Below are 13432 nucleotides of genomic sequence, written 5' to 3' on the forward strand. Positions count from 1 at the left end.
ACTAGCAATGCCCAGGCACCAAGGGATAGGAGGTCAGAGAAAAGTTGGTACTGGTAAAACAGATTGTGCAATTTCTTCCATCTGATCCGGCGTTAGTCCGGGCAGTGCAAAGGCAAAGTTTTCTCGGGTGCGGGATATCGTCTGACTCCGCTAACACGAGAGACAAGAAACGGTCTCGTCTCGGAGGATCCGTATATGAACTGCATGCATAGTGTCACGTGGCATATAACAGATGAACAATAAGTTTGACGGCTGACAAAATTGAAGATGGCTAAGTCAACCGAATTAATTTCGTCGAGAGGGAACCATCCGGGGTCACACCAAGATATTCAAGATATTCTGGAATGTGCGACGGAAGGCCGGTGTTGTTACGCCACACCATAGCAACATTGAATTTGCCGATCAGACGGTCTCGGCTTGCGATACGCCGGCGTTATGCTAGTCCATTGTGGGGGAGAGGCCAACGGGGCTATGCAGGACCCGACTTTCGCTTCGGAATTCCAGATTGCATTATACCTACCCCAATCATCAATAGTTCTTTTTCACTTCATATTGCGATTCATCTTAGGTTTCAACGGAATTGGCGCCGAGATACGCCTATCGTCTTAAAGTCTCGTCATGTTTTGCTCTATACCCTTGGTAAGCGATGGGCATTGTTGCGAAGACGTCGATAGAGATGCAGTGTGTTGTCACGTACCTACCTGGGTAGTATATCCGCGAGAAAATGGAGATAATAAGCCTCTAAGACATCGAATATGTTGTGACAACGAATTCCCGGCTGTACCTGCGTACGGCACCTAATATTCCCATATTAATCGAGGTTATAACCCGACGGCGTTTACATACCTTGCCCTTGCCAACGTAGCATGCGATGATTACCATAGCACATATCGTAGTTGTCATGGATGTGCATGCAATCCTATCATGGATAGCCCCTAGAAGCGAGGTTGCGTATGAGGCGAATTTAAAGCAATAAGATGTTTCTCATTGGCGGCTTAGGTAAGTCGTACAACAGACAATAAACTTTGGAAACTTTATGGTTACGGAAGGTTCAATTGGCCGTATAGCGTTTTATTGATCAATTGCCAACACAAATACAGTATCGACTCCAGATTTGAAACTATACAACTACTATTCATGCTACAACCAATAGCATAGAAGTACCAAGCTCGACAGCATCCATGGATCGAACTTCCACACGACGCCGAGAACGGTAAATGCCTTTGCCGATAAGGTTGATTCTCGTGACAACACTTTGAATCATTTGGTTCGATGCTATGAAGATGGCCTAAGCTGTACATAGTAGCAACTGACCGATGGCTTAGCATCGTCTAGTATCGTTGGGAAATTAAGATTGTTGAATGATCCATCGATATTGTTAGACTATCACTGTCCCCTTACGTACGATGGTTAACAGAGAATCATTCAAATGATTGCTGCGGTCAATGGCAATGAGAATTAACATTAACACGCATACCAGCTCACAAGCTGCATACGTACCACCCATGCATAGCCGCCCCCTGTTGTTAGTGGTAACAACAGCGGCGAGCTGGGGCTAAAGGCCAAGTCGATTCGCGGGATAGCGCCAGCTACCAGATAAGTTAGTGGGACCACTCCAATGGCTGGGGTATTTGCTAGGTTTACTGTGTGGCACTGTGCATCCACTGAGGCGGTTCAACGTCTCTTTTTTTCCAGGCGAAACGGTCCGGGACCTTTAACGGTCACTGTCCGCTAGGTACCTAGGTATCTACTACTAGTCAAGTGTACCTAAGTACCTACTCACTCATCCACCCATCCGCCATATCAACCTGATCGACTAGCATGTGCAGGGTGTGTTTAGGAATTGTCTGTCTGTGATTTGACTCTACTACTTTGCGCAGCCACCAACGGATCAATACATAATTCCACGACACCACCATCTCTTTCCCCCCCTCGTTTACATTCCTACAACTACAACCAAAACCAAATCACCAGAAACTCAATCAAACACGGACTTCAGATTTGGAACTACGCTTCTACTACTACAACAGAAGGTATTCCGTTGGTAGACGTCAGTTCGCCCACACAATTGTCCCACTTCAAAGAGAATCCGAGGCCGACCTACGACAGTCAATCATGTCCGGGTCTCAATCACCTACGTCTACTCCCTCCTCACCCGCGCGGCCCCTCATGGAACGTCGCGGGTCATCTAGATCTTTATCACTAGATTTCTCTAGCTTACCTCCTCTGACCCAACCAACGCCACCCACGAACACCCTACTTATCACCAACCTAAACGATACTGAGATCTTCCGCCCCGACAACCTACAAACTCTCCGCGAGCTCATCCAAGCCACAGCGCCCGTATACACTTGGTCGCCGTTAAAGTCCTTCCGCCGTATCGTAGTCTCGTTCTTCGACGAGCAATCTGCAATTAGGGTACGAGCAGTATGGGACGGCGAGGCGATCATGGGTGAGCGGTGTAAAGTCTACTTTGGCCAACCCACCCCATTAGATCTACACGAAAATGAGCATCTGAAGCTTCCCGACGCCGGGAAGCTGTTTTTCATCAGCCCGCCACCCTCACCGCCTCACGGCTGGGAGATGAAGTTAGAGGATGCCCCGAACAAGCTGGTACACGCAGAGGATCTCGCAGAAGCCTTGTCGAAACTACGTCATCAAGCCGCCCCAGCGGAAGCTTCTCCAGTCTCTCCTGTCGATGGCGCTTCGGTATTCAGGACTAGGAGTAGGAGTAGCACTCTAATCTACCATCCCGACGAGCATGGCGGTAGCCCGAACTTACCCGCCATATCCGTCGATGATATGACAGACGATCCTATGGAGCTGAGCCCCAGTAGCCAGGAAGGCCCCATCAAAGCGCATACCGCCCGACCTCCCGTCGAGCTGATGGAATAGGGATTTCATGTTTTCATGCTTACGGGCATCAAAGTCTTCTAAAGAAAAGTGCATATTTCCGTTACAATCAGGTCCAGTTTGGCGTTACGGCGGGGTTCATCATTGGCGCTCGAGTCCGAGGTCTAGGTCAACACTCGGAGGGGTTTGTCACGGCATAGCATTGTTCATGAGAGCAACAGAAGCATACGAGGGATAGAATGGATCGTATTGGGAGTTTTCGTTACATATTGTTGAGATGCCAGAAACGAAGAGCAGGACAAGAGGATGGGACCGTCCATATTGTACCAGCGTTCAATAGAGCTCAGAAGTTCGATTAATATCAATATGAAGTGTACAAAGCGATTTGCCCGTGTCTATGGCCTCTGGGCGGATTTGCGGCGTTAGTGTGACCTAACTGGGTAGGTAAATCTTCCGTTCAGCCTCCAAGCCACCGTGCCAACCTGCAGGATTCGCATATGTTTGTTGAGTTTCATCTCTCCTGCTGTTTCGTTTAGCATCCTTTACGAATCGACTAAAACGCCTAGTCGAATTCAAATCACTACTAACACGTGTATCTACGAGAGCATCGCCACGATTTATGGGATGTTTGAACAAACTAGGGGGATTTAGCTCTAACCTGTAAGGTAAATAGGACTCTCGAGGCTAATGATTACCTTCCAATCAATTACTAACTAGCCATCTCACAGCTTTCACACAATACCATACCGAAGCGCTGACGAGAGCCGCAGAGGCGAACAACGACATCAGCGCCGTGCATTCCGCTTTGCCAAGCGTATCCTGCGTCTCGCGGCTCGCCGGCGCACCGCGATCCGTCGTCGTCTTGGCGAACGAGGGGAGGTACCTTATATTGAACTTGGAAGTGTACCCCAGCGCGCCTTTGGATTTATCCAGCAGCAAAATCTGGTAGAGCGCTTTACGGACTAGCTATGAGTACGTAAGTAAGTTGGCTAGTTCTGACGATGCAAACACGTATCTATGACCCGGGAGCGCGGGGTGTGAGATGGCGCAGATCGCTTGATCACGCATACGTGTAGTGGCCGCATCGTAAAAGGACGTTAGTGTCTAATGCGAACTTATCCACTTGCCATAGTGCGAGAGGCTAGATGGGCAAAAAGGCAGCAATGGAAAATAGCGGTTCCGGCGTACTCGGGTATTTGGCGCCTCGGCGGTGGGAGTCGAAGTGGGACTACGACGACACAGCCTCCTCACGAGGCTAAGGCGAATCTCGGGAGGGGGGATGCCTATCTAGGTAGGTAGAGAGGTAGGTGGGTATATGGGAACTCACCTTGATATTTCGCTCGTCGAGATAGCCGATGCTGCGGTTCACGTAGCTGAGCGCCATGAACATGACGCACTGCCCGAGCACGAGGGCGAAGTACCACAGGCTCGGGCGGTCGATGGCCAGGGCCTCGGACAGCTCGCGCCCGTTGAGCCAGTGCGTCTGCGCGCACATGAAGCCGCGCGAGGCGTACGTCGGCGGCTGCCCCTGCAGGCCCGTGATGATGTTGTTGGCGAGGTTCGCGGACGCGCGCGTGGGCTGGATCTCCGCGACCAGCAGCGACTCCATCATCCGCCTCGCCGACTCGGGTGTGGACAGCCAGTCGTGCGGCGTCCCCATGAGGTACGCGACGTACCGCCAGAGCGCGAGGTAGTCCGCGATCTCGCGCCGTCGCGGATATATGCCCTGTCGCGGGAGCCCCATCCACAGCACGGTGGCCGAGAAGGCGTTGACGGTGCCGATGCAGTCGAGGTCGTTGATCGGGACGCCCAGGGCTTGCGTGTCATAGTACCCCGGTCGAGACGAGGCCATCCGCATGACGCGCCGGCGCACTGTCGCGTGCAGCAGGCGCACCCGGATCGAGTCTACGAAGCCGTCGCCGCCGGGCTTGATGGACGCGAGGTCGCGCGTTATGTTGAGGGTGTGCTGCGTCGTTTCTAGGAGCCGGCGTCGGACTACGTCCGCCCCGAAACCGCCGGTGCGGTCGAGCGTCTCGACGGTTCGCCCGCTTCCCATGCCGCCTAATAGGGATAGGAATGTTAACTATAGGTAACATCCACGTCAGTTGAGATCTCTTGACTCGGGGTTTACTACTGATCTTAGGTTTTGGATCGCTCACAGATGTGATGGCGGGGCCTCCGTATCGGTAAAATACCTTCTGCCCCCTTTCTATCTGTTCCCAGTCAACCCAATCCGGGACCGTGTTGACCTCACTCCAGAGTCTCTTGAGCTTCTCATCGGTTGTCCCATGTTGTTTGAGAAGTTCGTATAGATCTCGTCGGACTTTCTTCTCTGGTATTGGCGCGTCGTCTCTGTCCCCAGGGACCTCTATCTTAGAAGATAGATGGGAGATTTGGTCTAATCTTTCGACGGCATCAGTGGCGACGGTGTCGTAGGTACGTATTAGATGCTCGAAGTCTTTAGATGTCAAGTGCTCTGGAGTCCACTTGAACTTCACACCCCAAAATTCTCGCCAGTCGGGTTCATTGATATTTCCATCATGTGCTAATACCATGACAGAAAAACTGCTTAAGTTAGATGAAATAAGGAATGACTGAATTCTTACGGAGTATGAGACACTTCCTATGTAGAAACGAAAGCAGTGGATAGTAGCACAGAAATCAACTAGTTTATGAATGAGTTTATAGAGATCCCATCACGAAGATGAGAGAACATTTCAAATTGATTCATGATAGTCAGATAGCATGAGGTACATATATGTGCTGTTAATTGACTAGGTGGCACCATGGTCACTTATGACTATTTAAATCATTCCACTCAAGCTTTCACCCAAGAATAATTGAGTTCAAAGAGAATCCCATCATTATCACAAGGTATTGTCAAGACGTTGACGTAGTTGGCGAGTCAAGTCGCACCCATCGTCCCCCTTTTCCAACTTAGCTCTGCTACGTATACACCCCCGTAACATAAAAGTAGTGGAACTATAATATCCTCTAATTGCATATCGCTCACACGTATGCAGTTTAACCGTTGAGCCCCGCATACGATAGTCTTGATAAAATAATTTGATAGAGAAAAAAAAAGTTATCAATATCTTCGTCTTAACTCAAGCAATCCACGCTCGAGGATTATAATGAGTTGCTCATGCCGCACAACTCCTCTAAGGGTCTTTATCCAAAGCCTTACAGATTTACGGCTTTCTGATTCAACTGTTACGACTCCACGAACATTTCAACCTCGATACACAAGAGCTGTTGCTCTTCGGTCACAATTCATCTTGACTAGACCTTATACTGCTACTGCAGCCTTGAGCTATCCACGACGGGTACCATCAAGAGTAATAGTACCCAGGGAATTACCTTCACAATCGTTGGCTACTCACCAAGCACCAAGAGCTACGCAAAAGAAACAAACTAACGATGAAACGGTAAACCAACCTAGCGTAGAGGCGCTTGATACCTCTACTCGCGATTATGAGAAAGCGAAAAGCACAGGTGTACTTCTCGACTTGTCGCCTGAGTCCATAGACTCTCTCGTTGCCGATCTAGAAGAATCGCCACCCCAAGAACCCTTACCTCGCAATCTAAAGTTCGGGCCCGCAGTTCATGACGAACCCGAAGTAGATCGCAAACCTCCTAGGGAATCCTCTAGACTGAAGAGGCTGAAGATCTTGAAGGACCTGAAGGAAAGAAGACAGAAACAAGTCAAGCGTCTCCCCAGAAAGCAACAGAAGGAATATTGGCGGATACAGAAGGAGGCGCTTAAGAAGAAGTTCCCGGAGGGCTGGAAGCCGCGTAAGCGGTTATCGCCGGATGCGCTTGACGGCATACGCGCGCTGCACGCGCAATTTCCCGACCACTTCACGACGGAGGTGTTGGCGGATAAGTTCATGGTCTCCGTCGAAGCCATTCGCAGAATTCTTAGGGGCAATTGGCAACCCTCGCCCGAGGAGGACGAGGAGCGCCAGCGGCGGTGGTTCAGCCGCGGCAAGAATATCTGGAGCCAGATGGCGGCAATAGGCAGGAAACCCCCGCGCAAATGGCGCCAAGAGGGTATCGTGAGAGATCCGATTTGGAATGTTCGAAAGGGCCCGAGAACGCAGCCGCCGAAACGACGGGGACCAAGACGTTATCATGAAGACGTTGATCCGGTCTTCGAGGAGATCCCCAATATAGAGTCCGTCGAGGAGCCTAAAGAAGAGCATGTTATAGATGCCAATGAAGAATTCCATAGGCAGATGAAGATGCAGATGAACAGGAAGTCTAACAGAAGATTCAATAAGGGCTCTAATAGGAAATTTAGTAAGGATCCTAACAGGAAATTCAGCAAGGGCCATAACAGGGATTCCGCGAGGGGATCTGACGAGTCCTGGGAGATCAAAAGAAGCTCTGATAGAGAACCCGATCGGGACGCTTTTGACCGGGCTTTTGATAAACGCTTTGACCCAGATGCTAATCGGGGTGCTCGAAGGTCTCGGTTCTAGTCTTGCTTTACTCAAGGCTATGTCAATACTTGTATTATATACTATCCTGAAGAATATACCATCTCAGACAATACTAGTCAACTCGTCGGACTATTATCGTCCTTTGATTCATACTTCTTGGGTTTCGATGAAGGTTGAAAGTACCATGTCAAATGACTCGAATAATTCAGGGTCTGGATTAGATAACCTTTCGGCTTTAACTGAACGGAATAAGCATAAACATTCAAATGATCCCAATACACTGCCTTCTATGCTATACTTTGTATCATCTAGGCAAGAATTTAGGAATATTGACTGTTGATGTCGAATGTTGAAATGTAAATTGTAACCCATGAATATCCTATAAAGAACAATGCCTGTCTATATAAAAATTATGTACTAGGGCTTATCGTGTATAGTGTGTAGATCGATCTTCATGCATTCATTACTTAATTTAAAGTGATCACTCACATCTATAAACCTAAATCGCAATCATCATGCTATCCCGAAGCACGCAACTTACCGCGTTCTACAGTAGCTGTGAGAATGATGGTAGAATCACCCGGTACTCTCCTAGGATGCTTAGAGAAACGCAATGAAGATCAACCACCAATGAAATCGAAATTTTATACAATAATGCATGACGATAACGCCAGGTGGCACACACAAATCTGGAATGCAAATTCAATGCATTCCACTCCAAGGCTTTGGAAGTAACGGTGAGGGGTACCATTGCAACCCTTTTGAAGGGATATGATAAGATTCGTGTATGAGGTTTTGGATTTCAAGGCCCTAGACGAAGTTGGAGATATGTAACCATCTAATAAAACAAAATCTCGAAGCCTTCACGGTACTAAAGTAGCCTGTGATATTAAACAGAGCACTATGACGAACGAGCTGGAGGACTAGCTAACCAATAGCCAGTGGCTTGGAGCCAGACTATCGGATCCCTAAAGGCGAACATGTTCTACATGCTTCGTGGCCGTTAGTTCATCGAGCAAGCTGACAAGTTAATGTACGCGTGTCCGTTGTAGTGGGATGATTTGCAGATGTGCAGATGTGATGAAAAAGTTATGAGAGCGGTTGGGTTACGATATCGTTACGATATTCGGGAAACCTCAGGGATCCCCTGTCTTTTCTTACCTCATCGGCTAGAGCGGACTGTCGTCCGTGCGGCCCTGCATTACCGAACTCAGTCTAGCTGAGCTAGCGGGGGTAAAGATACGGCGGTAGTTACCGGGGTTTTACCAAGCTATGGGATAACGATTTCTCGCGCTAGAAGTTGCTATGGTGCCATGTGTATAAGATTTTCCAATTCATTTCAGTTAGGTACCTATGCTATCTTGTACGAAAGTTCATTTGCTTAGGTCTTATATCAGAAGGAGTGATCGGACGCTATCCGAATAGGGGACAGACACAATATCAACAGAGGTAACAACAGTATCTTTGGAAAAATACGGGGGAACGAATTGATGTGACGTCCTGGACGTCCCTGTTAACTTGCAGCCTCATAGAGCTGCAAGCGGACCAGGGAAGGTCTAGGCAAGCCAGGGTTATGATCAGGGTTAAGACTTCTTCGATAAACCGTCACACCGAAAAGGGTTTAGAGAGATTTGGAGGACCCGCACAAATTCAGGAACAGTCCAATGAAAAAAGAGTTTCGGTCTCTCCCCGTCAACAAACTCAAAGCACCCCGGTCAGTTCTAAAGTGCTAAGCTTGCTGGTGAGCGAAAACAAACCAATAAAACCCACATGGAAGAAAAGTCTCTGGCCATAAGCGGTGGTTGGGTTTATGTTTCCCACTCGTTATGCTTTCGAGCCCGAAAATCTGTGTCCCTTCAACCCACTTTGGCCACCTCTTCTTCCCAATTGCAAGAGGTCTAAGGGATCGGCTTTCGCTTTTTTTGCTCTCGATAAAATAACGGGCATTATGGGCATTATAATGGACATTCTTTTCTAGACGCCTGCATACCTAGGTGGCCCTATTCTTGACCTCTTGACCTCTTGACCTATCTTTAGACCCTCTCTCGAACGAGGTGTGCGAAGCTCAACAGATCCTCTACGACTAATAGCCTTTCAGTATTAGGGCTTTGTCCTTCTCCGTGATTTCCTTCGGCTAGAGCTACATGAGCTACATGCAATCCTAATAAGACTTCCTCCAATATTTTCCTTTCACGTCACTGTAAGTAGTGAACAACAATGACTCGCGGTGTAGCTTCCTAGTTGACATTGTTATAGCTTTTGACCCTTTCATCTTTCCTCCTTTTGCGCCTCTTGTCTCTTAATATTTTTACACATCCCCTTATTATAACTCAAAGAGGGCACACAAACGCCTTCTTCTCATTGTTATACTGTATTAATTAGCCTCTTGGCCTGCGCCCTTTTCAAACTTCTCTTATCCACAAGACTTGAACCAGATCTCCATGACACTTCACCGCATAGAAATTTCTAGCACCAGCAATATTACTTGAGAAAAGAAACTTCTCTTTAGTTCAACCCCCCCCTTTCAGTCCTATCTATATAGCATTCTAGAGAGAAAACAATCAATGGCAAAAAGATGGCGTCCACTCCTTCGAATCGGCTAAAATTGACCCCATCGAACTCGCCTTACCTGCCCCATCCTACTCGAACTCCCTATCGTAGCAGAGCCTCGATAGAACCTCGCCTCTCCTTGAAACGGGTCGTCGGCACTACCTGTGTTTCGCCCACAGGTTTCGACACCGTAAAATCTTTATTCGCCTATATCGCCGGGGGAGCTGTGGTTGTGGTCGACGTCGACGGAGCTGAATATACTCAGCGCTTTTACCGAGCTCGCCCAACTGCCACCCCCATCTACAGTATCCCTCCGCATCCTTACTCTCCTTCGACCCCCACACAGACTCCAAAAGCAAACGACAGTCGAAATAGAGTCTCGTTGCGAGAATCATCCCATGGTTCCCATGATTGGTCCGAATCTCCGACGTCATCGTCGAAGACGTGGACAAGTCGAGAACGTATCAAGGCCGCAACGTGTCTAGCCCTCAGCAATGAGGGAAGATTTTTAGCCGTTGGGGAAACCGGCTATGCTCCTCGGGTGCTCATCTTCAGCCTGGAAGACAACTCGTCCGATACCCCGCTCGTGTCTATTAGCGAGCACGGGTTCGGGGTGAAGGCTGTTGCTTGGTCTCCCGACTCGAAGTACCTTGCCTCCCTCGGATCTGCGAACGACGGCTTCCTCTTCATATGGAAGATAGACAGCAAAACAGGTGCTGCTAAACTGTTTCAGCAAAACAGATGCACATCGTACATTCGTGGTATGATATGGGTGGGGAACAACCTAATTACTTTGGGTGTACGTCACGTAAAGGTGTGGAGGGTTGAAGAGGGCCAATCGCCGTCTCCCGTGAAACAGAAGTTCATTGGTGAGCCAAACGCGGCCCCTCAGCCACACCAAAAGACGCTGTCCGGTCGGAATGTGTTACTCGGTAACATGATAGACGCGACATTCTCGTGCGCCGCCGCTATCGACGATACAAAGGCCATCATCTGCTCTGAGACGGGCGATATATGCCTATTCGACGATGCGGACAAGCAGATGAAGTTGACCAATGTCCTCGAAAGTGGTTTTGGCACAACCTGCGTGGCGATACGCGAAAATGTTGTCTATATTGGTGGCAGGTCGGGGGAACTGGCGACCCTTAATCTGACCTCCTTTTTGGAATCTAATCCGGACTGCCTAGAAACAAACGTAGGGTCGTTTGCGGGTCTGTTCGCGATGGGATTTCTCGAGGATAACATGGTAACTGTCGATACTAAACGGACTATTCACGTTTGGGAATTTGACCAGAACCCCCAGAAACTAGAAGGTCCCGAGAAAGTAGACTTGACGTCACCTATCCCGATCTCGGGACACCAAGACTCCGTTCTGGGTGTCGATGCTCTCAAGCGCCCGAATGCACCAGATGCTGATTTTTATAGTTGGTCCGCATCTGGACAGGTCATATTGTGGGATGTTGATGGCCAGGTAAAATCTTCTTTTCAGGTGCCTCTCGACGAGGCTTATTCTGAGGACGAGCCTGATCTTCTTAACCAATTAACCTTGGTCCGAGCTACGACGGGCGGCAAATTCTTCGTTACAGGGGATAAACTTGGCGTTGTTAAGATCATCGACTTTTCAACTCAGAAATGTGTGGCATCTATGAAAGCACATGCATCTGATTGCCAATTTATCGACACTTATGAGGATAAATCGAAGTTTGTCATCGCAACTTGCGGTCGAGACCGTACGGCTCAATTATTCCACAAGACGACAAGTGGGGAATTTGAACATTTTCAAACGCTCGAGTTCGCCGCTAGGGTGGTCCAAGTACTTGTTCCGTCAGCGGATAGAGTGATAACTTGTTCTCTAGACAGAACGTTACAGATCCATGATCTAGTAACGAAAGATGGCGAACCGGATGCCATGGCGGCTATCCCCTCTAAAACGCTTCCCCTGAAAGGGACACCGTCAAACATGACGACGGGCTCGGATGGGAAGTCATTGTATGTTTCATTAATGGATCGGTCCGTCTCTATATTTGACTTGGAAGGTGGAAAGCTCACGAATACATTTAAATGTATCGATGAAACCGGAATCGAATCTGTCGTTTTGGATTCCCTCACGGCCCGATCCGCTACTGAGAAAGAACCAGCAATTCTTCTGGGCATCTCAAATACAGATAAGTCGATCAGGATATACGACGCCCAATCAGGGGCTTTCTTGGATCGTGAATGGGGCCATACGGAATCTATCAATGGCCTAGCATTGCTTGAGAGCAATGACAGTAAGCGGAGGATTGTGAGTGTCGGATCTGACGGTACGATGATGATCTGGGAGATGGATTTGCAGGATCCATCATGGGGTGCTGCTACCGGTGAACCGTCTCCCATTAAAGATAGTTCTACCGTTTCTCGACCTACTCTTCGGCGCGTTCTATCCAAAGCTGAGCTCGCCGAGTTCCAGCGCTCTTCCCCATCCGCCGGACGACGATCGCCCCCGAGGACGGTCTCAAAGAGGAGGTCTATATTTAATTTGTCAGCCGCATCACCGTCTTCTTCCGCAAAGACGCCTGTTCCTCCGCTTCAGACAGGTCCATCGTTATCTGTCGTTGAGGATACCCCGTCTAGGCGACCGTCGCAGGATAGCCGGTGTGTTAGTCCCCCAGCTAGTCCCAAGACGAGAATAAAGAGGCGCCCGTCTCTACCAGCTCTCAACTCTGCGAAAACCAAAAGCAATGGCAATTTGAGAGCGTTTGGGTCCCTCAACATGGCTACAGAGCAGGCTTGTCGAACGCTGCGGACCTACCGGAAGAAACTAGCTTCCTCCGATCCCGTCAGCCAGGATGTATTAGCTGAGCTAGATCAGGAGCTTCGTCTTACCGCGGTTGCATTAGGCGACCGGGCCACGCGAAGCAAGGCTATGAGCGACACGTTGCTGAACGGCCTGCTCGACCAGTACTCGGAGCGTTTGGTTGCTATGCTCGACGAAAAACTCCGGCTAAACTATCGATCGATTTCAGACCAAGAACCAGACTTGCCTAGAAAACGTCCTAGTTCAGCAGCTTCGGCAGCTTCGGCAGCTTCAGCAGCTTCAGCAGGGTCTGCGGCTGCCTCTAGTAGCGATTCGAATTCGACGTAGCTCGAATTGTCATTTCATTAGTATGTACTATTCGTTTTGTATATCACGAAATGCGCGACATACGTCCTGCGCCGCCGACGTGGGTAAAAGGGGAGGAGGGACGAAGGAAGGATGGAGGGTTGTAGTCGTCGGTGACTACGGGCGTTCAGGACATTCTTTTTTCCCGCTCTTTTCGGTAAAGTGTCTAGGAGGAGGTAGACACAACTTACGGCGTTAGGATAATGGTGGATTTATTATTTTTTCTTATCCGTTTGTCGAGTCATAACTCGTTGGCTTCTACTCAATATGATACCACTTGGCAGGAGAAAAACAAAAATAGGAGTTATAAGGGAACAGCGCCGAGGGGATGTGCGCTAGGTAGGGAATCGGAGGTAGGGAGACTTTATTGCTATCAGCTTGAGACGGGAGCTGCCTTCCGCTTTGTTTACACCGCATCAATTGACTTTTGCCCATTTCATTG

At 49.0% G+C, this 13432-nt stretch overlaps 4 protein-coding genes across 4 annotated transcripts; 3 read left to right on the plus strand and 1 right to left on the minus strand.

Annotated features, from left to right (window-relative positions):
* The first annotated feature begins 1831 nt into the window (after positions 1-1831).
* On the plus strand, positions 1832-3237 carry F4807DRAFT_422797 (Calcipressin-domain-containing protein). The gene has a single exon (XM_047997723.1). It carries the CDS (start codon positions 2116-2118, stop codon positions 2893-2895), a length of 780 nt encoding a protein of 259 aa, XP_047854819.1. The 5' UTR covers positions 1832-2115; the 3' UTR covers positions 2896-3237.
* Positions 3238-3555: 318 nt separating this feature from the next.
* F4807DRAFT_459677 (uncharacterized protein) lies at positions 3556-5408 on the minus strand (the record flags this gene model as incomplete). The annotated part of the gene is made up of 3 exons (XM_048001404.1): positions 3556-3819; positions 4181-4914; positions 4985-5408. 3 exons carry the CDS (start codon positions 5406-5408, stop codon positions 3556-3558), a joined length of 1422 nt encoding a protein of 473 aa, XP_047854820.1.
* Positions 5409-5676: 268 nt separating this feature from the next.
* Positions 5677-7391, plus strand: F4807DRAFT_59913 (uncharacterized protein). Its single transcript, XM_048003252.1, has one exon. It carries the CDS (start codon positions 5988-5990, stop codon positions 7335-7337), a length of 1350 nt encoding a protein of 449 aa, XP_047854821.1. The 5' UTR covers positions 5677-5987; the 3' UTR covers positions 7338-7391.
* Positions 7392-9502: 2111 nt separating this feature from the next.
* F4807DRAFT_59968 (WD domain-containing protein) lies at positions 9503-13083 on the plus strand. The gene has a single exon (XM_048003254.1). The coding sequence runs from the start codon at positions 9874-9876 to the stop codon at positions 12970-12972; it is 3099 nt and encodes a 1032-aa protein (XP_047854822.1). The 5' UTR covers positions 9503-9873; the 3' UTR covers positions 12973-13083.
* Positions 13084-13432: the final 349 nt, after the last annotated feature.

This window comes from Annulohypoxylon truncatum, assembly GCF_022578515.1.
Source record: "Annulohypoxylon truncatum strain CBS 140777 unplaced genomic scaffold F4807scaffold_13, whole genome shotgun sequence".
Taxonomy (NCBI): Eukaryota; Fungi; Ascomycota; class Sordariomycetes; order Xylariales; family Hypoxylaceae; genus Annulohypoxylon; species Annulohypoxylon truncatum.

What these genes read in the sequence shown, in the direction of transcription:
- F4807DRAFT_422797 (XM_047997723.1), top strand. Translation starts at nt 2,116, where the DNA reads ATGTCCGGGTCTCAATCACCTACGTCTACTCCCTCCTCACCCGCGCGG.
- F4807DRAFT_59913 (XM_048003252.1), top strand. Translation starts at nt 5,988, where the DNA reads ATGAGTTGCTCATGCCGCACAACTCCTCTAAGGGTCTTTATCCAAAGC.
- F4807DRAFT_59968 (XM_048003254.1), top strand. Translation starts at nt 9,874, where the DNA reads ATGGCGTCCACTCCTTCGAATCGGCTAAAATTGACCCCATCGAACTCG.